The sequence below is a fragment of the Stenella coeruleoalba genome (assembly GCF_951394435.1).
Source record: "Stenella coeruleoalba genome assembly, chromosome: 5".
NCBI classification, from domain to species: Eukaryota; Metazoa; Chordata; class Mammalia; order Artiodactyla; family Delphinidae; genus Stenella; species Stenella coeruleoalba.
Window position 1 is genome coordinate 4,364,617 of NC_137150.1, and position 27,229 is coordinate 4,391,845.

The 27,229-nt window shown below is 40.0% G+C and overlaps 1 protein-coding gene across 4 annotated transcripts in view; it reads left to right on the top strand.

The window, feature by feature from the left end:
* The window catches only part of LOC307186875 (uncharacterized protein), a 341,925-nt gene that overhangs the window by 158,753 nt on the left and 155,943 nt on the right, over nucleotides 1-27,229 (top strand). For 3 of the 4 annotated variants that reach the window (XR_013828492.1, XR_013828493.1, XM_079922474.1), the window contains one exon: nucleotides 3,302-3,410. Coding sequence is in view for 1 of the 4 variants with exons in the window: in XM_079922474.1 (XP_079778600.1) it covers nucleotides 3,302-3,410 (109 nt within the window). In the remaining 3 variants the exon portion in view is untranslated. Of the gene's footprint in view, nucleotides 1-3,301; nucleotides 3,411-14,233; nucleotides 14,367-27,229 lie in introns of those variants that run through there. The other variant, XR_013828494.1, reaches the window with a different exon arrangement.

The window sequence follows — 27,229 nt, forward strand, 5'->3', positions numbered from 1 at the left end:
CGGCTGGGCCCGTGAGCCATGGCCGCTGCGCCTGCGCGTCCGGAGCCTGTGCTCCACCACGGGAGAGGCCACAGCAGTGAGAGGCCCGCGTACCGAAAAAAAAAAAGTTGAATTTCAGTGTAAATGCAAAACCTGCACATAGTGCTTAAATTACTCAAATCAGTGAGTACTTAAATTTAGTACTCAGTCCCTAAGTGCCTCTGCAACTTTCTTGTAAGGGATCCACTTGTGAAAAATGACATTTCTGGGGAATTCCCTGGTGGTCCAGTGATTGGGACCTGGCACTTTCACTGCTGTGGGCCCGGGTTCAATCCCTGGTCGGGGAAATAAGATCCCTCAAGCCATGTCGTGTGGCCAAAAAAAAAAAAAAATCTTAAAGTGACACTTCTTCTGAAGATCTGGGTGTTGTTATAGCTCGGGGGGTACCAAAATTTTTGTATTTTATTTTATGCAAAACTTCAAGGCAGTAGCTCCACGCAGACACAAACTGAAAGTTCGCATGTGACTCTTTTCCTTTAGCTGTATATCCCAGAATCAAGGCGCGTATTTCCAAGGCAGTTAAAACAACTGGTCATGCGTCTTCCTAACTCATTATATTTTGGAAGTGGAGTCACTGATTTAAAATTTCAGTGCCACGTAGTTTTGACATTTTATTTTCAAAGAGAATTTGAGGTGGCAGATATAATCCTGGGATGGATTATCAAAGAAACATTTACCCAATAGAATCTTCTAATATAGTAAAATTATTAGCATATATAAAGGTTAGTAGATCGTAGAAACAGGTTTCTGAACCAGCGTAATTTTTTCTCCCTCAAGGAAGATGAGCTGTAGTTTGATAACTTTGATCGACATCTTGCGAATGAATCACATTCGAAACATAGTTATATTTCATAGAGGCTTATCTTTTCCTGAAATACAGTGAATAAAGAGATGTGAAATAAGATTTTGATAATCTGACCTTCAGAGACATTAGTATGCATGATATCAAAATAGTGCTTTATTTTCAATATTTTTCATGGATCTATGCATACATGCTCTATAACATGTATATAATCTTTCTAGTAGGAGGTCGGAGAAGCCTGGCTGAAAAAAATCCAATGTCTGAAATGTCTGGGGTGTTGGGCAACAAACGAGTCCCACAGCCAACCGCTTTCTGAAATAATCTCACGTAGTTAAGCAAGTCTTTAATTAGTTGTTACAGATGTTTTTGATGTCTTTGAACTCTCTTTCAGAGACACAGTTACAGCCCGTTAATAATGTACCTGTAGCCAGAAATATTTTACGTAGTTATCTGTGTAGTGTGACAAGTTGGGGAAAGGGACAAATTTGTTGAAGAACTGATGCTGCATTATATCTCCAGCTGTAACTAGAAAGCTAATCTCACACTTTATTACAGAAAAGAGAACGGAAGTAATAGGGTTCACAAAAGGCTGCCACATAGGATGCCCATGGCGACAGAATCACACCAAAGGGTATCTGCCCTAACCCTGCCCCTGCAGCAGGTAACAGGGGGATTAAGGAGATAATATATATAAAGGGCTTTGATCTCTTTGGGGGAAGTGGCTGTGCAAACTCAAAGCTGTATATTATTGTTATGACTTTTCCTCTAACCTATGATTTTTTCCACATTATGCAAGCTTGTCAATTACCCACCTGTGTCCTGTTCACGCCACCATGATTTTATTTCTCATTTTTAAAGTTTATGCTTCTAATTGAGAGACATTGCTGTATTTCCAGATTCATCCTGGCAGACTAATACCCAACAAGAAAGTGCTGCTGTCAATGGGCATCTGAATTATGTGTTTAAAATTGCCTTTGATGGCAAGGATGCCAAATTATGCCCTTCACGAAAACCATTTTGTGCTTATTTGCTAGCTGTGTGATTGAAAAACCGCAGATGTTTGATATCATCTTTTACTGTGTTTGTTTGGTAAATGAAATCTTAAATACATTTTACCTCTTTGAAATTCATCTTCTGATGCCATTTAGAGAACATTAAAAGAAAATTAAAAAAGAAAAGGCTTAGTATCACTGAAATTTAGCCCCTAGAAAAGTCAACGTTTCAAGTCAGAATCTGTTTTTGAGTCATTCTTTAGGCTGCAGAGCCTTCTGATGGTGTAGCTGGAGCAGATGACAGAGTTGAGCTGTAAGGGGTGTGAGTGGGGAGCATTTTGCCTTCCCAGAACCTCAGTTCAGTGAGAAAGCAAATCCAGAAGATGAATCCGTCCATAAGGTACCAGTGGAACACATAGCATCGTTCTTTTTTAAAAAACTTTTTCGGAGTATAGTTGGTTTACAGTGTCGTGTTAGTTTCTGCTGTACAGCAAAGTGATTCAATTATACATATACATCTATCCAGTCTTTTTTAGATTCTTTTCCCATATAGGTCATTACAGAGTATTGAGTAGAGGTCCCTGTGCTATACAGTAGGTCCTTATCAGTTATCTGTTTTATATAGAGTAGTGTGTATATGTCAATCCCAGTCTCCCAATTTACCCTTCCCCCCACCCTTTCCCCACGGGGAACCGTAAGTTTGTTTTCTACATCTGTGACTCTATTTCTGTTTTGTAAATAAGTTCATTTGTACCATTTTTTTTCTGGAGTCTGCAGTGCTTTCCAAAATGAAAGCCTGCCGGCTTCTTCTTAAAAAGTGAAGTGCCCTGTATCATATGCTTACATATACATTTTCCTTTGGAATCTGAGGATGTGGGTTATTACCCTATCATATACACGTGGAAACGGAGGCTAATCTATAGTACATGACTTATTATCTGCACAGTAAGAAGTGATGGTGCTTCCATTCAAGTTGTTAGATCTTCTGACATAGAAATCCGGGACATTTAACCTTATAATACTGGAAAAACCTAGTATTTAACACTGTTCTGGTTATCTATGGCTGTATAACCACCCTAAAACTTAGTGGCTTAAGACAACAGCGGCAGTTTTGCTCTTCATTCTGCCATTTGGACCGAGTTAGCTTGGTGGAGATAGCTTGTTTCTCTTGTCCTCAGCATCAGTTGGGCTGCAGTCATCTGAAGGGTCATTCATGCACATATCTGGTGGTTGGTGCAGGCCACTGGCTGGCACCTCAGCTGGGGCTGTCACCCGCAATGCCTACGCATGGCCTCTCTGAGACTGTGACCCCCCAGAGTCCATAGGGACACACACATACCAAGCACACACACAGAAAGAGAGAGAGAGAGAGAAAATACCCCTACCTGGAAGGAGGTTCTATCACCTTTCCTTTTCTACTAGCTCTGAAACTCACACAGAATCACTTGTATGACTTTTTTTGTATTAGATCCGAGTCACTGTGATTGGACCATATTCAAGAGGAGAGCAACTAGATTCCACCTATGGATGGGAGGTATTCTGGACTGAAATTTTGTGTCTTCCCCAAAATTCATATGGTAAGATCCTAACTCCCAATGCGGTGATGTTTGGAATGGGGACTTTGCGGGGGGGGGGGGTTAATTAGGTCAGGAGGGTGGAGCATTAGTGCTGTTACAAAGGAGACCCCAGAGTGCTCTCTGGCCCCTCTGCCATGTGGGGACACAGTGAAAAGACACCGTCTGTGACCCAGGAGGTGGCTCTCACTAGACACTAAATCTGCTGGTGCCTTGATCTTGGACTTCCCAGCCTTCAGAACTGTGAACATTTCTGTCACCCAGTATATGGTATTCTGTTATAGCAGCCTGGATGGACTCAGAGAGGAGAAATATCAACGAACTTGCAGACATGTGTAAACCCAACATATATTGCCTAACAACAGAGAATTTCCTTAAGTTGGTGAGCAGGTGTAATCAGTAGGTGAATATCCACCCTACTCTGCCCAGCTCCTCATGCTCAGTGCAGCCCCTTTAGCCCTTGGGTTCCCATGGTGATGTCTCATATGTGGCTTTAGGACCCTTGGGTAGGAATGCAGGCCAGTCTGTGGGTGCAGCATAGGTTATACCTTTTAAATATTTAGACACATGGTATGCAGGCTCCCACTTGTACCCTTGCCTGGGGTTCCACAAAAGGAAGATGTAGGCCGGTTGGAGAACAAAGCCCCACCAAAGAAGATACAGATGGGACCACTTCTGAGGTCATTCTTGTAGCCATAGGAGTTAAGGTTTACCACCAACTCCGAGGTAATGAGGAACTGAAGATTTGGATACTGCTGCATGTTCTTTAGAATTTGTTATAAATAATCGGTATGTTAAACTCTCTGTTGTCCTCAATATGAAATAAATACTTCTCAAAGCTTTCTTCTTATATAAATTCCCAAGATAAAGAAAGACCCTTCAGGTATTCTTATATTTTGATACTTTTGGATCCCACCTGTTTATTTAAGTTAATAATTTAAATCCTAAAGTAAGAGAAACCAGATAATTAAGTTCATTGCAGAAAAGTGCCTCAACAAGGCACAAGAATATTCCCATGTTTAGGTATCTTGTACCTTATGTGAAATTCTAACAGGTCTTTACTCACGCAGTGGTGTCTGTCTATGATATTGCTTCTTACTGATTAGGTAGAAACAATTTTCATATCACTATTTCTTAGAATGACCCTCAGTAAAAGGCCAAGTACATGATGATAAAACAGAACAAAATGAAAACATGTTTTCAGGAAATGCTTTGATAAAAGTCTTGCTTTCCAGAGAGTCTGGATGAACAGCTTCAAACAGATATTTCTCTGAAGTTTTGTGTGTTATCTTAAAAAGTTTTGAATATTTTTATTCTATCCAATAGTACAACTGTGGTTGATGTATATATTTCATCGACAGTGTTGATACTTATGTTCAATTATATTATAGATATTACGTATACTATATGTCTATAATGTAATAATAAAATAGAAGTGTTAGCTCAGGAGCTAGACTCTCAGAGTTAAACCCTGTGTTTTCCACCTACTATGGTGACCTTAAGGAAGTTACAAAAACACTCTTTGCTCCAGTTTTTTATCTTGAAACAGAATAATTATACTTATCTCACAGGGTTTTCAAAAGGATTAAATGAATTAATACATGTAATTTTTTTTTAAGCACTGCCTGGCACACAATTATGGCTCAGTATATATCAGCTATTATTCTAGTTGTCTATTGTTGTGCAAAACTTAGTGACATAGAACAAAACCACCATTTCACTCTCTCTCATATTCTCTGGAGGTCAGCAGTTTGGGAAGGGCTTGTCTGATTGGTTCTGGTTTGAGGGGCTATAGCTGAAATGATGGGGGCCTGGAGTAGCTGAGAGCTGACTGTACATCTCTCTTGAAGAGTTCTCTGCATTTCCCCATCCATTCTCACATGTAGGCTATTTGGGTTTCCTCACAGCATGGCTGCTTCACCGCAGTTAGCTTGGATGCAGAGAGGCTCAGGGCTCAGTGTGTGATTGTTCAACAGCAAGGTGGAAACTAAATTATCTTTTATGACATAGCCTCAGAAGTCATGCACGATCACTTCCACTGTACTCTACTCGTTGAACCTGTCATAAAAGCCCAGCTGGTTTCAAGGGGTGGGAATGTAGATTTCATTTTTTTAATGGATGGAGTTGCTTTGTAAGAGGAATATGTGGTTTGGGACATATTATCTAGGCCATCTTTAGAAGACACAATCCACAGCTATTATTATTGTCTAGTGCCTTCTTGACACTGTCACATACCTCAAGGGGATATATCTAAACAGTTGAAGAAAAACATAGTGCTAAGCATATTTCTCTTATGAAATGAAATGGAAGTTTTCTGTCTCAACCAGGCTGTTGCCTGATGCTGAAGAGTAATCAACTGCATGGAATTTTCTCACAAATGGAGATATCCCATGTTGTTGGTTGAAAGACGATACATATTCTGTTGATAGCAGATGCAAAGGTATCCTCCTTCATATTCAGTTATGGATTGAGTTGCTTTGTAAGAGGAATATGTGGTTTGGGACATATTATCTAGGCTATCTTTAGAAGACACAATCCACAGCTATTATTATAGTCTAGTGTCTTCTTGACACTGTCACATACCTCAAGGGGATATATCGAAGGGGATATATCCAATGAAGGAGTCTAATTGGAATTATTGTTTGAAAAGAGAATCACCTTTTCTTGTGTGTCCTGGAAATGCCTTTAGACATTGCATTCATCTGCAAAGAAGCAGGAAATGCATTATCTTCTAGTATTAAAGAACCCAAACTATTCATTTCTAAAGATGCCTGATACTCAAGAAACCTAGCAGTTTTGACCCAAGAAATCTCTCTGTGGCGTTATTAGTTTTTCCAATGTTGACTCAAGAATCTGAGAATCTTACATTATTCAAGAGCACTGAGTGCAGAGATGTCTAAGGAGAAAAGTCTCTCTATTTTCATGTTTTTCGATCTAATTCTCCTTTATCTGAGTTTGAGACAAGTGTTACAATTTTGAGCCAGTAAAGGTTTATCCTGCCCTCACAATCCTTGTTACTAGTAGTTGTTGATGACTGAACATCAGAGCCTTATCCTCCACCATTATTTTTTCTTAATTGAAGACTATTGGGAAATAGTTGAAACGGAAACATGAAAAATAAGTATTCAGGCAATGAAAATGCCTGAAAATCAAAGAGATGAAAAACTGTACTGTGGGAAAGATAGTCCATATTTCAGAAACTCTTGTGGTGATGTAGTATGCTTTCACCAAAGGAGAGAAGCAGTTGGTGGCAGATTCTTGGTCCTAGAAGAGAAAGCACATGTGTAAAAAGTAAGTCCCTTGATACAGTCTGTTATAGCATATTTGTTCTCTCAAAAATGAATTCTGTGGGATGAGAACTAACACATCCAGTCTGATCTAATAATATTCAAACACCGAAAACTACACAAGGCACAAACACGTAGACATTGCATAGAAAAAACCTGCAAGGATAAAACATGCTAAATTGAAATGTCCTCAGTAGTTGCCTCTGGAAGAGGAAGTGACATTGGAGTCATGAGAGAAGCAGGAAGGGGAATTTTCACTTTTCACTCTCCTGTATAATTTGACCTTTTTTGATGTAAATATATTATTTTATTTTAAAATAACAAGAATGTTCCGTGTATTGCTACTTTTGTTTGTGTCGAAATCGGTATATTTTTTACTAGGTAAAGATGTCTATTTGTCATTTAATTCACAGGAGAATACAGTCATATTTTAAAAGGGTGAAAGGATATAATTATTTCTGTTTTTGAATTTCAAAGCTGAAAACACAATATAGAAAATATCACATCTCAAGCTGTCTCCTACTCTAAACTCTTTATTTAAAATTCGAATGCATCGTTTATCTTTTCTAGTGTAACTACAACTCCCACCCCCTAAAAAAATACCTAATGGCTTAAAACAGCAATAGTTTATTACTTTTCATGGTTCTGTGAGTTGACTGGACCATTCCACTCCACACAGTATCAGCTGGGGTCACCGCCATGGCTGCATTCCGCTGACTCATGGGCTGGGTTGGAAAGAAGACATGGCTGCCTCACCGAGGGCTGGAGACTTGGAGCTGGCAGCTGGCTTGTGATGCCTTAAGTCTTGTCCATGTGGCCCTTTCTCCCTGGAATCTCATCCTCCACGGCCTCTCCAGGTGACCTCTGCCCCCAGCAGGACAGCTTGGACTTCGTTACAGCATGGTCACTGGGTCCATGCTGAAAGTCAAAGCTGTCTGTGCTCTTAAAGGTTAGACTTGGAACTGGCTCATGGTTGGTCCCCATTGTATTCTGTTGGTCAAAACAGGTCAGAGGGCCCTTTAGATTCAAGGAGTGGGGGCAGAACCATCAGTGGCCATCTTCCCAGCCATTTGTCACACCCTGCCTGTCATCACTGCCTTGCAGGGGCCATCATTCTGATGACTCCTGTTAGGTAGACTCATGGTATCCAACTATACCATCGTTAAAGTAATGCTTGGTGTTGTAGGGAGCTCAGCACCAGATCTCAAAGGCTTAACACGATAACGTTAATTTCTTGTTTACGTAGCAGTCCAGGGGTTCCTGGTCCAAACAGCTCTTGTTCTGTTGGTAATTCGGAGGTTCAGGCTCCTTCTGTCTTGTCACGTTTTCGTCTTCAGCATGTGGTTTCCAGGTTTGCTGTGCTCATGGGCAGTGATATATGAGAAAGTAAAGAGCATGGAGAATCACACAGGAAAGGTTTAATGGGCCAGGGTTGGAAACGGTGTCCTTCATTTCTACTCACATGTCCCCGGCTAGACCTCAGTCACACAATCACACCCAGCCACACAGAGGAGGCAGAGACTTGTACTCTGGTGGCTGTGTGTCCAGCAGAAGAGGGAACGGGGTTGGTGGTTAGCTAGCGCTCTCTGCCACAAACTGCTGCCCCATCCCACCCGCCCCCCCCCCAAAAGAAAGAAAAACAGCAAAACTTTCTTTTGAGAGCAGTCATAGCCACCTCTGCACTGGTTTCTTCAAACCCACCTGAGAAACTTGTTCTTTCATTGGAATTTAAAAATCAAAGGAACGTGCTTTTTTTTTTGAGTGTAATAGGGGCAATGTGTCTGTGAAGGATCAGGGAGACTAGTACTGTGGTATCGAGCTTGAATAAAAGCTAATAAACAGAAATCAGAATTGATGAAACAGAAATCAGGTAATAATTATAAATGAAAAAAATAGAGATTCTATTGCTTGTTTTATATATTTATCCAGTGACTTTAAAATGGGATTGTTTATGAAAAATAGATCTGCCCCAGTTTCCTTTTGTGTGAAGTACAGGTGTAGGTCACAGTTGTCTGAGCAGCGGGCACCAAAGGAGGGTTAGATTTATTGGGAGAAATGCTAGTAAGGTAACATGGGGAGAGAGATGGAAGAGAGGGAGAACTCTCTGCCGTTCTGATGGTGAGAGGGAAGGAAGGAAGGGAGGACGGGAGGAAGGAAGAAGCAAGGTCTTAGATGGCAGTTCCGTCTTAAGGCTGTTTCAGCAAGGCTGGCAGGGAGTCCTCCAGCGGAAGTCCTCCCATCAGTGGACAGCTGCATCTTACGGGAGTTCAGTCATCTGCTGGGAGCTGTCGTGGCAAGTGTAGCCCTCACACACACAGTGAGGATTTCAGATGCTGCTACCTGAGCCATTGCCAATTGTGCTCCTTGGAGCAAGAGAGCTGAGAGGTGCATTTTCATGGTTGCGTAGTAAGCCTCTGTTTCTGTGGCACAATTAGCAATGAGAGAGTGGTTTAGAAATATTTAGTGGCTATTACAAAGGGCGTTGATGCTCATTGGCTCATTTTCTATTATTATCTACCTGCCAGAGGAGTCGTTTGAAAAATCCTAGCTAGGTGGAATTAAATTAGTTTTTGTTTTTGACCTAGAAACATGATTCAGTGCCATAGGAGAACGTCTGATGATCACCTCACTTCAAAAGTAATGAGACAGACACACTCTAACTTCACATCTCAGGAAGAGTTAGCCATCCCATTCTATTCTCTGTTAACTGCTTTCAACTCCATTCTGCTAAATATGAAACGCATCATTTCTCAGACTAGGTTTCAACTCTACCTCTGCTTGCTTTTCTTATATTTTTGTTGTTTGTGTTTTATCAAGATGCTGGCAGGAACAAATATTCTCAAATATAAATAGTAGTTTCTTAACAGAAATAATTAGGAGGATGTGAGAGATTAAGATAAATTTGGAGCAATGACTTTTTTTCAATTGCACATGTGAAAACGCTTTGTGACATTGGATTAATATCTGGTTTTCTTTTGAATTGTTTAGAACAGAGAGATGATTGAGAAGGGAGAATTCAGAATGCTGTGCCCTTGAATTGCAATCTTATTCAATTTTATTCTAATTCATGTGATACCAAAGAGAAAATCTGAAAAAGAATGAATACATGTATATGTATAACTGAATCACTTTGCCATACACTTGAAACTAATGCAACATTGTAAATCAACTATACTCCAATAACATTTTCTAAAAAGAGTTTGAAATTCAAGACAATTGTAGGAAAATGTCTTGGTATGTCTATTTTAAAAAGGATATTTCTTTTATTTCCCCCATTAAACTGTTGGATGGATAGAAGTAAGGATAGTAATCCATTCAGATTAACAGACAGCTCTGCAGTGATTTGGATCTTAAGCAAATATGTGATTGATTATAGGGTAGGCTTATGGGAAAGTTGCACTGTGGACTCGATTGGCTACACTGGTGTGACTGAGCTGCCTTTCCAAATTTCCTGTGCTGGTTCTGTCACCTCACAATCTTTTACATGGGAGAAAAGCACAGTGCATTTAGTCATTTTAGAGAATCTGAGGAAGATCAGTTTGCCTGCTATTATTAGTGATCTTCCCAGTCATCTTTGTGCTCATGGTAGAGAGGATAAATGGATTGAGTAGGAACACACTTATTGGCAGTAGAGGGAAAACAGCCCACTTAAAATTTCAAATGATGTAAAAGCTATAACTGTATGTGAAGACTAGAGTGTTCTGGTACAGGCTGTGAGGAAATGGAGAACAAATCATAGTTTCATAATAAAGGATACAGGATTCCACGAAGTAGATGGGAAAGAAGTTAATGTAAAAATGTAATAGTGCTAAAACATGTTCATCTGATCATGCGTGCGTTCATTTGGCATTTGCTGTTTCAGGTGCTGGGCGTATAGCAGAGAACCATAAGATAACGGTGTCAGGGAGAAAAAATCTTATTCCTTATATCCAGACATTTGGGCTCATTGTAATATAAGTTTCAGACCCGAATTCCAGAAAAATCAAGATGATAATGCCAACAGTAATGTCTAGTTATAAGCATCATCTTGAAGACTCTGTACTAAACATTTTATGTGCATGATTTCATTTGCACATCGACTTTACCAGTAGGCAGTTTCGTTGCTCTCATTTTATTGGTTGAAGAAATTGGGGTTTAGAGAGATCTGAGGACATTTCCAGTTCCATTTGCCTTCAGAGAACAGCGTGGCTAGTCTGTTCTTCATTATGAGTCAGGAAAAAGGAACTTTTGGTGTGCTTTACTCAAGCTTATTTGGAGAGCCAATTCAAGTGTCTTTGGTGCCTTGTTTTGGCCAGTCCTCCATATCCAGACCCCTGGTAGTGAAGACTGCCTTTGTTGAGATCTTTGAAGATTCCTCAGCAATAAATGCTCTTCCATGGAGTTTCATGTGCTCTGCCACCATCTGAATGGTGCTCGGTAAATGTGGTGAGTTCTGGATACATGCCAGAGTTCTCATTTGCCCAACTCTGCGCTAACTCTGCATCTGGGGTGTGCAGACTACAAGCTCTGAGGTTCTTTAAGGAATTTTTCCTGGTTTCTCATCGAGATGCAACTTGTAAAGAGAGGACAAAAAAAAAAATGAGGTGATGAGAGCTCGGGGGTTGTATGTGTTGGGAGCATGGCTGGGACTTCCAAAGTGGAATATGTAAGCATTAGAACTGTTTGAAGAACACTGACGAGTGACACTGAACAAATCACATGTCATATTTGGTTCTCTTTAGCTACAAAAACCGAGTCCAGTCTCTGAGAATCCCTGGGGTAAATGTTCACAGGGCAAACACAGAAATCCCTTTCAGTTTCCCGATGAGAGTCCATTACTTGCTGCCCAAGACCAGGGTTCTAAAGATGAAGGTTACTAAGAAGCAAGTTAGCCTTCTATTCATTCTTAATTTAAAAACAACAATAGTAACAGCAACCACCACTACCACCACCTCCCAGTTAACATACTAAAAAGAACGCTGTATGGAGATTTAGGGGGAAAAATTACGTATCCATGTTGAAATTTCAATTCAGTGGTCATGTATGGATTTAAAGTTTAAAAAAGTAAAATGTGTGTAGGTGTGTGGGCTTGAGTTGTACACATGTTTTGGATCAGTACACACTGAACCTAGAAGGGTTTCCTTAGCATAGGGAATTAGAATTCAGTGTTGCTGTTGGAGGGGTGACAAAAGAGATGTTCACACAAACATCTGCATTGATGTTGATTGTTTTTTACAGTGAACTCATGTACTCCTGAAGCCGAATCCGGCCTCTGTACCCTAACACCGAAATCCCTAAATCTCAGAGACGGAGTTTTTGGTGAAGGAGGAAAGAATAGCTTTATTGCTTTGCCAGGCAAAGGGGGCCAGAGTGGGCTAATGCCCTCAAAACTGTGTGTCCCAACCTGGAGGGGGTAGTGAGGAGTTTTCTAGGAATGGTTCAAAGAGGAGGGCGTGATCAGCTCATAGACTTTCTTCTAACTGGTAAGTGGGCGTCAGCATCATCAACCTTCTGGTTCTATCTGGTCTGGGGTCTCCGTGCTTGTGGGCAGCAGACAGTTAACTTCTCCCACCTGGTGGGGGTTTCAGTACCTGCAAAACAGCTCAAAGATATTGTTGTGTGTATCCCTTGAGGGGGAACCAGCACCCTGCCCCAAGGCTACACTATTGTTTCTTTTGAATGTTTCTTCCTTCCCTTATTAACAACTGTTTGAACCTGCTGGTTGGAACTCAGGGAAGGTCATGGAGGCTGAATGAAGTCTATTTCCTGTAATCAAAGAAATGGGGGACCCAGAAAGTCTTTTGTGCCCAGGAGCCCCACAAGGTACTGCTCAGTTTCACTCCCTATATAATAAAAGAAAAAATATCTAAGACTATTTCACAAGTAAGATAATAGCCCACGATGCATTTATCTTGGGATAGTTAATTTTTTTTTTTTGCAGATCATGCACATTGGCATCCTCCCCAGTGGTGATTTTCTCTTGTGGGCAGTTTTATCCTATGTGGTCATTGTCAAGGGCCTTCAGTGCCATGACTTATGGCTTGAGGTAAAGAAAACATCTGGGTTTCTGAATGACAGGAAGTAACATCAAAAATGTTGAAAACTTCTCTGGATATTAGTAAGGAGGCTATCAAGGAAATGGCATTTTGGAAAACATTGCTATTTCAGGTCACTTGAGGATAATACTAATCTACATAAAATAAGTGAATTACATTTTGATTATAAAAAGTATTGCTTAATATGTGATTTAACACATCCTCCCATATTTTATCTGGAACCAAATGCATCCAAGATGTAGCCTGGTAATTTCAGCCATCTAATTAGTCTGACTACCTGTTGGCCATATAGTGGTTGATTATTAGAGCATCTTTGAAAGGCTCCTTGAGCACATAAATAGGTATTCTAATTCCATTTCAGGAAAAAGTGTCTGATGAGGAGGAAATGGTATAAGACAGATTCTGTACCAGGTGCTTATTTTTTGAAAAATCTGTATTCATGGGAGAATTCCATGCTCTACAGTTGGTATATTTAAGGTGGAGGATTACCTTCTGGTAGGTATTGGCTTGTCTAAATGGGTAGTATTAAAGATTCACTTTCTTACTTCTATTAATAAAATGTTGATAAATGTCTTTAAAATTCGAATGTTTGAACAGTATAGACGTTTTGGCATTCCTAGTAAAGTCATATATGCCTTAGGAAAGGTCACTTCGTGTTTGTTTAAAATTCTAACAGAGCAGTTTATGAAAGTGCATGGGAAAGGAATCCATGCCTTTTACTTGACATAATTTTCCCTCTCCTGAAATTGCTTAGTGACTAGAAAGAGTCTCAAACACTTTGAATTTGAGCTCAAGACATTTTTGACACAGTTATCCATAAACATTAAAAAAATAATTTTGTGTGTGTGATTGATAAGATATTCTTTGGGTTTCTACTATGAGCGGGGTACTCTGTGCTTGGGAATCCAAAGAACGAAGAGATATGTGGTTCCTACATTACTATTCTCTTGGAAAATTTCCTTTATCTTTAAATAGATGTGTTCAAACTATTAATTTACCACTTAGGAATTTAACTAATAAAATAGGGAACACATTTTTTATTTGTACTATTCAAGTTAGATTTTTTTCTTAATTGAACAGATTCATTTTCTTGATTCTGATGTGAATGGAGGATAACTTTTGGGAAAACTGATTAGGTCTGAGTGGTTAAAATTGTTTAGCGCTTCTGTCTTAAATTGTGTAATGGCTGTAGGTGGTAACCACCATCCAGTGAAAAATGGTGATATAAGCTGATCGATGGACAGTTTCAGGAATTTGCCTACATATTACAATGGAACTTGCTAAAAGATGTTAAAGAATTGCTATTCTGTCATTTTGCGCCTCATTCTTTTAAGGATATTTTATTATTTTCCAAGTTTGAGATTTTGAGGGAGACCTGAATAAAAATGAGAATTGTAGGTAGGTACTCTAAGCAGAGAGGTAAGGATTGAGTTGGGAGTGGAAAGGGATGAAGCACAACTATTTTGTTCAGTTTGCTATCTCTTTTTCTCTCCCTTTCTGATCAGATTCTTGGGGACCTCAGTGATATGCTGAGAAAACGGGGTTCACGAGAACTGGCCACCACAAGCGGTGTGGACAGAGAACCAAATGACAAATGTTACAATCTCTCAAAAAGTAATAGAAGGGAAGACATCAAGGTAGGAAGCAGGGTGTATAGAGGTTAAGGTCATGGACTCTGGGGTCATACATACCTTGGTTCAAATCTTGGCCCCTCCATTTACGAATGTGACCTTGGTTAATTTATTTCACCTCTTTGAACTTGGTTTTGTTCTTTGTAATCTGGGGGTAATAATAGTAGCCACCTTATTATGAGGAGTAAAGGAAATAATCCAGTGAGTACATAGCACATGGTAATCACTAAATACACGTAAAATGTTATTACTGTTTATTATTAGGTACATAGGAATGCCGTGAATATAAAGGAAGGCTGGGAGGAGCAGGAAAAAGAGCTGTGATTTGAAATGAGAGGTAGCTCTATCTACCTAGCAGCCATTTTCAAAACTGTCGTCAGGTTAGAGCATTATTACTGATTCCTTGCTGTATTACAGGAATTGTTTTGTAAGCAATACTTAGAGGGTTGGTCCTCTGGGGCCTTACATTATTAATGGAGTTCACTGCCTGTCGCCTGTTCTTTTGTGCTAAAGAGCTCCTGAGGCATGAATTGTTGCTCTGCCCCGTGCCCAGGGTATAGGTCTTTATCCATTTCATTGTTAATGAGGCTCAGTGTCCCCAGAGGAGTAGATATCTTGACACAAGGAAGATTGAGGGGAATATTTGGGGACAATTCACTGCAGCTTTAAATAAAGATCTTTGGGAAAAAAAGAATTCCAAAAGAATGCTATAGGATAGGTCTAAAGGGAAGGAAGAGAGAACCAGATCTGCAGAGGGACTCTCTGATAAGGGGAAAAGCCATGGCCCTGGATAAGGACGAGATGAAAGAAGAGGAAATGAAATATTGGAACGCAGACAGAGGAAGTTGATTAGATGTTCTGTTTCAACCTGAGAGATTTTTCTTTAGAGTATCCCGAAGCCAGTACCTTATTTTTAAAATTTAAGTAAATATTTCATTTCCCAATAGTTTTAGATTTACAGAAAAGTCACAGAATAAAACAGGGCGTTCCCATATTCTCCTTGCCCAGTTTTCACTATTGTTAACATTTTATCCAACTATGCAACATTTGTCACAAAGAAACCATGTTGGTACATGATTATTACAACCCTTGCTTTCAGATGTCACCAGTTGTCCCCTAATGCCCTTGTTCTATTTCAGGATCCCATACAGGATATCACATTACATTTAGTTGTTGTTTCTCCTTAGACTGCTCTGGTCTGTGACAGTTTCTAGGTGTTTCTTGTGTTTGATGACCTTCACAGTTTTGAGGAGTATTGATCAGGTGTTTCTGTAGAATGGGACAGTGTCTGAATGTTTTCTCATGGTTGGACTGAGGTTATAGGTTTTTGGGAGGAAGACCAGGAGATCTTCCTCCCCAAAACACGCCATTCTGATCACATCCTATCAAGGGGACACGCTAACAACATGACCTATCATTGATGTTGTTGACCTTGACCATCTGGCTGAGGTAGTGTTTGTTAGGAAACTGTCAAGTTCAGTTTCCCCTCTCCATACTCTATTCTTTTTAAAATTTTTATTTTATATTGGAGTACAGTTGATTTCCAATGTTGTGTTAGTTTCAGGTGTACAGCAAAGTGATTCAGTTATACATATACATATATCTATTCTTTTTCAAATTCTTTTCCCATTTAGGTTATTACAGAATATTGAGCATAGTTCCCTGTGCTATACAGTAGTTCCTTGTTGATTATCTATTTTAAATATAGTAGTGTATATATGTCAATCCCAATCTCCCAATTTATCCCTCCAAGTCTGAGTTTGTTTCTGTTTTGTAAACAGATTCACTTGTGTCATTTTTTAGATTCCACATATAAGTGATATCATATGGTATCTGTCTTTCTCTTACTTCACTTAGTATGATAATCCCCAAGTCCCTCTGTGTTGCTGCAAATGGCATTATTTCCTTCTTTTTAATGGCTGAGTCATGTTCCACTGTATATATGGACCACATCTTCTTTATCCATTCCTCTGTCGATGGACACTTAGGTTGCTTCCACATCTCGACTTCTGTAAACAGCACTGCTATGAACATTGGGGTGCACGTATCCTTTCAAACCATGGTTTTCTCTGGCTATATGCCCAGGAGTGGCATTGCTGGTTCCTATGGTAGCTCTATTTTTAGGTTTTTAAGGAACCTCCATACTGTTCTCCGTAGTCCACTCTCTGAAAGCAGGTCACTAAGTCCAGCCCTTCCTCAAGAGGAGGGGAGTTACACTCCACCTCCTTGAGCACAGAGTATCTACATCATTTATTTAGAATTGTTTGTCCTAAGAGATTTGTCTCTTCTCTCCCGTATATATGTATATATATGGCATATAGGTATGGCATACAGGTGAGTTCCTTGTGCTTCCCCTAGTCAAACATTCCTCCCTTCCTGAACTTCTGGCAACCATTGATCTACCCCCTACTCTGGTGAGAAAGGACATCTTAGCTTTGCTCCTGATCCTAGGGGAAAGATTCCAGCCTCTCACTATTAAACATCATGTTAAATATGGGTTAATTACGTATGTAAATACAGGAACCCCATAAAGATATGAGACTCAAAGAAGTGACCAGAGTTTTCGTACCTTTTAGGCAGAAAATTAATTTGTGAGAGAACTGACAAGGCAAAGAGGTTTGGGATAGGGGTAATAAAATGGTGAAGGAGTAACACGATTTGTTTATACAGTCTTCTTGGCCCTAAATTCCCTATCTCTGGTGATAAGGATTCCTTCTACCCTCCTGGAACAGGGAGGGTACCTTTCACATGGGAGACTTATCTCCTGCTTTCAGGGGGACAAAGGAGGGTGGAGTGTCCTTCTTGAGCCAGTTGTTTCTCAAGTATCTTTAATTCAAAGTAATTAATATGCCAGAGTGGCCTATTTCGGGGCCACTACACTGGTTTGTGAATCCCTACACTGGTTTATGTTAAGTAGACTCTGACAGTGGGCTTTGTCATTCACAGATTTCATGTGACTATTAACCTTATTTCAAATTGTGCCAATGAGATTTTGGATCAAATTTGTATAGTTTCTTTAAAAATGTTTCTCCAGATATTTAGAGCTCAATGAATCTAAACTTGAACATAATCCTTTTATAAACTAAAAAAAAAAAAGCTTTGTCCAAATTTGTTTCCCATCATGACTTCTTCCTCTCCAGTCAGCTTATCTATAATCAAGCAAAACGTGTACCAGTTAACAATTTTCCTCCTTAATACACCGCTTGCAGGCTGCTTGTTTTAAAAAAGAGTTAAATGCGGAACACCCTTGGCCTTTGGTATTTTACCTGGAGAGCCTTGGTCTCTTCCCATTCCTTGATTTCAAGTGGTGATGGCTTAGATTGGTGTTTCCATTGGGTGATCTCTATCACAGGTACAACTTTCACCCACTGAGATGTATCTTTGTTATGTTACAAAAGCCCATTTCCTTTGAAAACAATGCCTCTGTTTTCTCAGGGTTGTCTGTGTAGTGCTGAATTACTGCCCCTTACAAGCTTTTCACTTGATTTCCTTTCTGGAAGAGGCCGGCATGCCTTAGAAATGCTACTTGGGGCTCCAAAGACAATTCCTTGACTTGTGTTTCCTTTGAACTTAAAGAATGTTTTTTTTTCCTTCCCTCAAAAGTATTTTCCAGGAAAAATAATGGTAATGTCTCTGAAATATTAGTTTCTGCAAACTGGTACACCTCACCATTGCGTGTACATTTTTAGTGTGATATATTTTTTTAATTACATATATTTTGAGCTATGATTTATAAAGGGAAAAATAATTAATAATATTGATATATTAATTACTAAACATTGTGAATTCCTCTCATATGTGATATTAAATCAGCAAAGAAGACATTTATTGTCACATTATTCTAATGTCAGTGAAAATAACAAAATCCATTTTAATATGGAGTGTCTGTTCATACTGTGTATCTGCTTTTAATGTACATTTCACATAAATATATAATTCTTTAATTTAGAATTTATAAATCAATTATTTTTTAAAATGATACTGTATAGTTTGGGTAAATCTACTGTTGTTGGCAGATGAGGTTGGAAGTTTTTTTGTAGTTGATTCGTAGAGCTCAGATTTTCTCTGTATAAAGCGCTGAATCAGATGAGCCCAAATACCAAATCAGAGCAGCCCAAGTACCAAATTCTCTGGGCTACAGCATAGTATTTTTTAAAAAAAATTTATTCAAGTAGCGTTGATTTACAATGTTGTGTTAATTTCTGCTGTACAGCAAAGTGACTCAGTTATACATATATATATATATGTATATATATTTTTTATTCTTTCAAATATTCTTTTCCATTATGGTTTATCACAGAATACTGAATACAGTTCCCTGTGCTATACAGTAGGACCTTGTTGTTTATCCATTCTATATATAATAGTTTGCATCTGCTCATCCCAACCTCCCAGGCCATCCCTCCCCCAACCCCACCCCTTGGCAACCACAAGCCTGTTCTCTGTGTCTGTGAGTCTGTCTCTGTTTCATAGATAAATTCATTTGTGTCGCAGTTTAGATTCCACATAGAAGTGATATCATATGATATTTATCTTTCTCTTTCTGACTTACTTCACTTAGTATGATAATCTCTAGGTCCGTCCATGTTGCTGCCAATGGGATTATTTCATTCTTTTTAATGTATAGTGCAGTATTTTTAAGCCTAGTTACAGATTACCAACAAAATACCGCTCTGCCTCCATTTTGAAATCACCAGTTTTTCCTAATATATTTCAGCTTCCCCCATTTCAGGATCCATTCAGCATTTAAAAATTAAGTTTAGTTCTGCCGTGCATGATGTAGGTATTTAGTGCTCTGGAGGATTATTTTTTTAATTAGCATTTCATTGTTAGCATATCCAAACTAAAACAATGAAAGTCTTTCCCTGGATGTTCAGAATGAGCTGGCATGAGACTAAAACAAAATCTTGAGCCACGTAGCTGCTGCATTTGAAAGGCTCCTGGGAACATGCTTTTATGGGCTCCTGGCTGCTCTTCACTAGTGACTGGGAACCACTCTGGCAGTTATCAGAGTTGCGGATTAGAAATTATGCAAAGCTCGCCCAGCCAACGTAGGACATCAGTGCACTTTATTTTTAACAAATGACACCTAAGTGTCACACTACCCTGGTAGGTGTCTCCTGTAAGTTTATTAGGACATCTCAGGACTGTGAAATCTCCTTTTAGTTGGTCTTATTTATTAAGTCTGCTGACAAGTGGCGTGACATTGTCTGCTTTCATTATAATTATTAGACTTTAGAGTAATGCACTAGAAGTGGTTTAAACAAGTAATACAGTACCTGTTTTAAATTGTTCAGGGAGTAGTTAGGTTGCTTCTAAAATGTTTTCTTAATAAGTGTTGGAACTGAAAATAATTGCAAAATACTTTTACTAGAGTGTGGTAAAGCAGAGCTCACTTTGGAAAGTGCACTAATCGATGGAGAATAATATATTCCTTTCTTAGTAAATTATCGTTTTTGTATATGACTATTTTTATAATGAGTATCCCTGTTGGGTCTGGCATTTTGACCTGTTTGTATTTTGGTACCAACCAATAATTAAGAAGGGAGAAGAATATCTCACTTAAGCATCATTCTCTTCTGGGATCTTGTCTGTTGAAGTTAGAGTGTTTCCATTTCTATTTACTATAAAATAATGGTACAAACTTCATTTTATAATAGCTGTCATATTGGTCTTTCTTTTGAAGCTCTGAGCGTGTCTCTTCCTTGCTCAAAGATCTGCTTTCAGTGTCCCTCGTTGCCTATAGAATAAAGTTCAAAGCTCTTACCCTGTCCCTTTCATGATTCGTATCCTAATTCATGTCCTGTTTTCGACTTAGACTGCTCCCTCTGCTTGGAATGCTTTTGCCCGTCTCTGTATATTCAAATTTTATCGATTCCTTCAGGGCTCCATTCAAAAGCAAGACCTTCCATCCTTGTTCCTTTCAGTTTCCTCTGGACCCAAGAGTCTACTTGCTACAAGTTTCATCCTATTCCAGGCACTTTACACGTGTGATACATAATATTTTAAACATATCGGACTGGTGAGTTTCCATAGTCCTCCTCTATCTGGTTGGCTCATAGCCTTCTATTTCAAGGTAGAATCATGTGGCTTATTCCTGGTGGTAAGGAACAGAGGTACTGGTCACAGTGAAGCCTAAAAGGTGACCTCTTGTTTTGGGAAAATGATCTTTAAATCGAAGCTTTGGAGAGATCTCTCAGTTCCAAATGTCCTCCTTTACCTAATCAAGAGCCACGTCTGTGTCTCTAAATCAGACCCTTTTTATATGCTAGGGTCTGAGGGAACCCAGTGTGATATGAAGAAGGGAAAAGTTCATCATGTCTGGCTGGGGTGTAAATACAAGGAGTGGAAGGAGAGACATACAGCAGAAACAAGAAATAGGGGTCTACGTTTTTCTCCCTCTCAGGGTAGGACCCAGATGAGGTGTCAGATGGTAGAAATAGCCAGCTAACTTTGGAGGAGCATGAAAATCTTAGGAGAAGAGTCCAGTGGTACGTGTCCTCAATAAACCTCTAGCAGAAGCTCCACACTCAGCACGGCCCAGCATGGCACAAACTGGATAAAGTGACGATCGACAGAGAAGACAGGCTCCACAGATGAGGCAGAAGAAGTTGTCCTAGCTTCCCGTGGCCCGTGGAGAAGGCAGGGGATTCATAGGTGCAGAGCACCCCAGGGAAGAGACCAGGTATGGAGAAGGTGCCAAGGGCAAGGATCAGATCAGAAGAAAATGGCTTCTGATTCTCATGATCAGAAGAAAATGGCTGGGACAAGGGTTTCAGCTGAAGGAAGCATCATGGCAGCCCAAGGGTCAAATGGGGCCATTGCATACCAGTGTCATGGATTCAGGGAGAAGACCCACCCAGCCACTGCACAAAAGGAAACAAAATTTTAGAAGCTCCCTTCTCCACATCTACTACGGAGACCCCACCCACTGCACACCCACGCCATCTTGGTAAATAGAAACAAGAGGATAAAGAACTGGGAGAAAGGACCGCAGTTTGAATTTGAAGGAGTCCTTTTCTTTTATCAACCAATTAAGACTGATTATTAATTGTGCTTTTTTCTTAAGGTGTTTCCATTTTCCTTCCACCATCATCTAGCAGGTTAGAGGCATGTGAGAAGATTAGAGTAGTTATGAATATAAAGCAGCTATACGTTTTGTTTCACTTAGTTTTGGCCCATCTGAGGTTAGTGAAATTGGACCTTGTTACACATTTAATTGTCATAATAACCCCGTATCTCTCAGAAGTAGATCCTAAGACTAAGATTCCAGTGAAAGTCATTTATTTTGGGAGATGATTCCAGGAAACAACAGCAGGGAAGTGAGGTGGAGAAGGGCAGGAAACCAGTTAAGTATAATTAAGCAAGTTAACATTCCCTGTATCTCTTAGTTTGGTGGGCTCAAGTCTGTCAAATAGCCAGTGAGTGAGCCTAACTGACTACTGACATTTGCAACTGAAATGGAGCAAGACCTGGCAGGGCCTTCCCAGGTACAAAATCCCTTCCATGTCCCCTGTCTCTTGCTTATAGAAAGGCCTCCCTGAGTCACAGAAGAGCAGGCTCAAGCAGTTAATGATTAGGACAATAGAGTCACAGAATCTTTAGTTCCTCCCTGAAGGACATAGATGACAGCTACACATATTGCTGAGTTGTTTCTCAGATACTATGACTGGTGCCAGAGGGAAAAAGCTAACCGCATAATGACCAGACTGTAGTCGTGACGTAAGCTGCTCCACCTTGAGCAGTACTGAATCTAGGGCTTACACAATTCCAGGAACTGGCCTCAAGAGAATGGGAACAAACTGACCCTGGAGTTGAAGGTTAACTGCACTTAAAACAGTCAAGATGATGCTGACCAGACCACCGCATGACCAGTTTCAAGACGACTGTCAGAGCTAAATGTGCTGTTCTGCACATAGCCCCCACCTACTGCTCTTATATAAATACCTTCTCACAGGTTGAGACTAGTATTGAAAAGATTGGATGACAGGTCACCTGGCTCCAAATGACTTTAGACCACCATACTCCCCTATTTCAAGGTAGATGAGATTGGTTTACTAACGAATTTTTTAGATTCTTTCTGGGATTAGGTCAATGCTTGAAGGAATCCTTAACTTGGGACTCTTTTACTAATTATTGTGGGGTTTAATCTTCTAGTCAAGGGGCTCATAATTGGAATGATGACTCTTTGCAAAGGAATTACTAAAAAAGTTAGCAATGAGATGCCTCTTTTGGAATCCCAACCAGCACATAAGGGAACCAAAGAATATATCTTACACCACATCAAATTCTTCCACTGTAAGAATCCTTCATCACCCATGCTAAGCTTTAAGAAGTTAGAGAAGATGGACCTTTGTCCCTTTTCCATAGAGATGGAAGGAAAATCTGACAGTGGGGATTGTAACTGAGGCAGTGAGACCTAACTGGGGACTCTCAGCTCCTCAGTATTACTTCAGATCTATTTCTTAGTTACGATATGTCCGTGATTTTTTAAAAAAATTTTATTGGAGTATATTTTATTCACAATGTTGTGTTAGTTTCAGGTATACAGCAAAGTGAATCAGTAATACATATACATATATCTACTCTTTTGTAGATTCCTTTCCCATATAGGTCATTACAGAGCATTGAGTAGAGTTCCCTGTGCTATACAGTAGGTCCTCATTAGCTATCTGTTTTATATACTGTAGTTAGAATACGTCAATCCCAATCTCCCAATTGATCCCTCCCCCCTTTACCCCTTGGTAACCATAAGTTTATTTTCTACATCTGTAACTCTATTTCTGTTTTGTAGACAAGTTCATTTGTACCTTTTTTTAGATTTCACATATAAGCCATATCAGACGTTATTTGTCTTTCTCTGTCTGACTTACTTCACTTAGTATAACAATCTCTAGGTCCATCCATGTCACTGCAAATGGCATTATTTCATTCTTTTTTATGGCTGAGTAATATTCCATTGTATATATGTGCCACATCTTCTCTATCCACTTCTCTGTGGATGGACACTTAGGTTGCTTCCATGTCCTGGCTATTGTACATAGTGCTGCAGTGAACATTGGGGTGCCTGTATCATGTGCTGACTCTGCCGGACTTCTCCCTCTGGTCCACCATTAACTTAGCTTAGCTGGACGCTGATGGAGAGAGCAGTTGATGCATATCACGATTGAAGATCGGTTGCTCTGTAGGCTTCACCCTCGTTCTTTTTTCTCCAAGAATAGCTAACCAAAGATTTATGGCTCAGATAGTGTTCCAACCACAAGCAAGACGTGACAGCTACTTGGAGCTGCATGGTCCAGAGAGTCATCTCTGAAAACAGATCACCCCCTCCCTAGCATGTAACCCCTTCCTCTCTTCCTTACATAATCTCTGAGCAAAATCTGGGGAGTGGAGAGTCAGTTCTTTGGGACATGAGTCCACTTTCTCCCCAGGATTGCTGGCCTCCTCAACAAAGCTATCTTTCCCTTTATCCAACCCTGTCTCTCAGTGTTGGATTCTTGAGTGATGAGCAGACGAACCTGAGTTCGGTAACACAACTAAATCAGTCTTTTCTCACTTAATATGATCTTTCCTCTTTGACTTGGATCATATGGCCTGACGTCATGCACAGGACCTATTGTTTACTGCTTGTCAGTGTGGAGATGTATTAGGGATTAGGTAGGAAATATGGGGGGGGATTCTTCTTCTTGACTTAGGTGCAGAAGGCAGTGTCAGGGAAGAAGAAATGTTCCTTTACCATTCTAGGTTCTTCTGGCTGGTCCAAGAGTTAAATTGACATGAGACTGATTAACAGGAGAAAACCACACAGAAGTTTAATAACATGTATACATGGAAGAGACCCAGAAAAATTGAGTAGCTCGCAAAAATGGCCAAAACCCTCATCTTAAATGCCATCTTCAGTTAAAGACAAAAGAGGATGTTGGGGGTAGTGGTTTGGGAATTTAAAGGGAAGGAAGGCAATTGACATGGAGATGGTGATGGGGTCAGGGCGGGCCTCCAAGATGAGCCACTCTGGTATTTGGATTATTTTGAGCTGAAAGCAAGCAAAGCCTGAAAGACTCAGGAAGATACTTTGAAGTTCCCCCTTACTGCCTAAAAGAATTTAAGAGAGGAAGCCTGTCCCAGAGTCCCAGAGCTATCACCACGGATAACTATGTAAACTATTAGGAGTGGTGGACAGGGGCGAACCTAGCAAAGCCCATTTCATCAAAGTCCTCGCTGTGTCTCACTGTCTTTGGATGGCCCAGCAAACATTTATTTACCAAACGTTAACTCTTTTCATCTTCCTGTGAGTTACCTTCCTTCCCCTTGAAGCCTCAGGCCCCTACCTCTTTCTCCTTAATCCAGAATATAGATACCTCACCTTGCCTTGCTTTCTTTGGAATTCTTCATACTTATGTGAATTTCCTGTGTGCAAGTGATAAATTCAGTTTTTCCCCTGGTAGTCTGCCTTATGCCATTTTAATTGCCAGCCAAAAGAACTAAGAGGGAAGAGGGGAAACTTCCCCTCCCACAACACAGAAAAGCAAATGTTTGGTACACAAATGCAGAAACAATGGGACACAGAGAGGAATTTTGACAGAGACTTTGCCAGGTTCCTCCCTGTCTACACACCTAGTTCATACTGTAGTTACCTATGGTGATGCTCCCTTCCTGGAACAGGTCCTCTATCTACATTCTTTAGGCAGTTAGGGGGATGGTCAGTGGTTCTTCCAGAGTTTTCTGGGCCTTGATTGTTTTCAGCTCAAAATAATCCATGTGCCAAAGAGACATTTTGGGGTGACAAATTTTGTTCCCTACAGAAGAGAGTTTAAAATATCTAGAATAGCTCCTTCCTGCCGTAGGGGATTATTTTGAATTTCACTTGAGTCACAGGAAAGGCAGGAAGGTCAGGATTAAGAGAGGATGCAGATAAATGAGACGTATTTGCAGCAAACCTTTGGAGAGACTGAGGGGAGGGGAAAGATTCTATCTTGCAATCAGCTCTGCAGTGGTCATCTCTACTGGCTGCAAGAAATAAATATTAAAGCACTCACTCCCAAACCTTTGTCATGAGAAAAATTGCTAGGAAGAAACACTGATCTTAGTTCCTCTCTGACAAGAACCCCCATCCAATGGTCCAGGAGGGTTCACCTCATCAAAGACAAATAATAACAAAAAGTATTCATGCAGAATGTATGCAGTGGTGCTACAAGACAAAAGGAGGAAGTTTCAATGAAAGGATAAGAAACTTACCAGAAAATTGTTTCCCCAGTGTAGGAAAATATTTGTGACTAAACATATCACTGTGAATTTAAAAATGATAACGAAGTAGTCACTTACCACGTAAAGCTAAGGACCAAAGTCGAGGTGTAGAAGATCAGGACCCAAGTAAAGGGGGAAAAGACCTTCACTTGCATGGCTCTCCCTGTGTCTTGTCATTTCTAAGTTGTAACTATTTGTTCAGCTTCACTTAAAATAACCTCTGCACTTGAAACCTGATCTGATTCCTCCAGACCAGGAGTCAGTTGTTCTGGGGTGGGAGCTGAGAATTTGCATTTCTAAAGTGTTTCCAGGTGTTGAATTCTGAGGCTCCTGGTCCAGGGATCACACTTGGAGAACTACTGGGCTAGTTTTTCTTTTTGTTTACTTCATTTTTTTTTCCATTTTATATAAATGCTCAGGCTTTGTCTGTACTCTTCAAATCCTGGTATCAACCCCCCTTTGGCTTGTGGCCCACTGGGTCTTTCTGAAAACCATATAGGTGGCATGGAGGGACAGGAGTCAACATGGAACCATTCTGTAGATACTAGTTATAATTCTCTGATTTCTAAGCCACTTACAGGAGGATCTAACAGTTGAGGCAGATCAAGGCTTCTTTTCCTTTAATTCCTGAAAGGGGGAGGAATTATTCCAGCTAGATAGTATTTGATACTTAGCCTTGCTTTAAAAAAAGATATGGTCCCAGTTCTGAAGTTGGTTAAGATATAATTCTTAGAATGATAGGTCTGCACCTTTAGGCAATGAAGGTGGTGTTGTTATGCTAATTTTAAGTGGCTACAACTCAGGTAATCATTTTCAGATCCCTAGAAGGAGAGATATACCTGGGGGAAAAGGTATGGTTTGATACTTCTCACTGTTGTTAGATTTATCTTTTTCTCTTTTTGTTCAGTGTGTTTACCACACAGCACTTGAAGTGAAAATGAGCGTCACAGAGAGAAAAGGATTGAAGGAGAGTATGGCAGGTAGGAGGAAATAGAGGATGACCAGAGGAGGAAGGATAAAAGACAGGTCATGGGAGACTTGAGGGCAAAGGAAGGCCCTCTACCCAGGTGGCATTCCAACTGGTGCTGCAGGTGTACCAGGAGCCTTGCCAGGAACTCTGTCATTCACACCAGGCAGACCTACCCTGACTTTGATAATTTCTGGCAAAGTTTGATCCCCCTAGAGACAGAAACAGGGCTCTATCCATTGTGCTGTGATTTAAGGGTCAGAAAGACTACATGCCTAGATGTTAAACTGATTGCCTGCCACAATACCTTAAATCTGTTCAGTGAATTAAGACTTGTATTTCCAAAAAGGTACATGTAAACCTAAAATGCATTCTTACAGAGGGAGTAATAAATGTAGCCTATGGTAGCCATAAATACATGTGGGTAAGTGAATAAATGATATTTATTGAGCTACTACTAGATGCTAGACAAAACTAGCCATTTTTGTACTAGGCACTGCACTCGGCATATTTAAAAATATAATAAACTCATCCCCACAACAACTTTGTCGAGTTTAGAGGTGAATGAATAGACTTTGCCTTTGGCATTTTCATTCACTCAGCATATAATGACTGCTTATCCCAGCATAGGGCCAAGCCCTGGGGAATATAGTTGTGG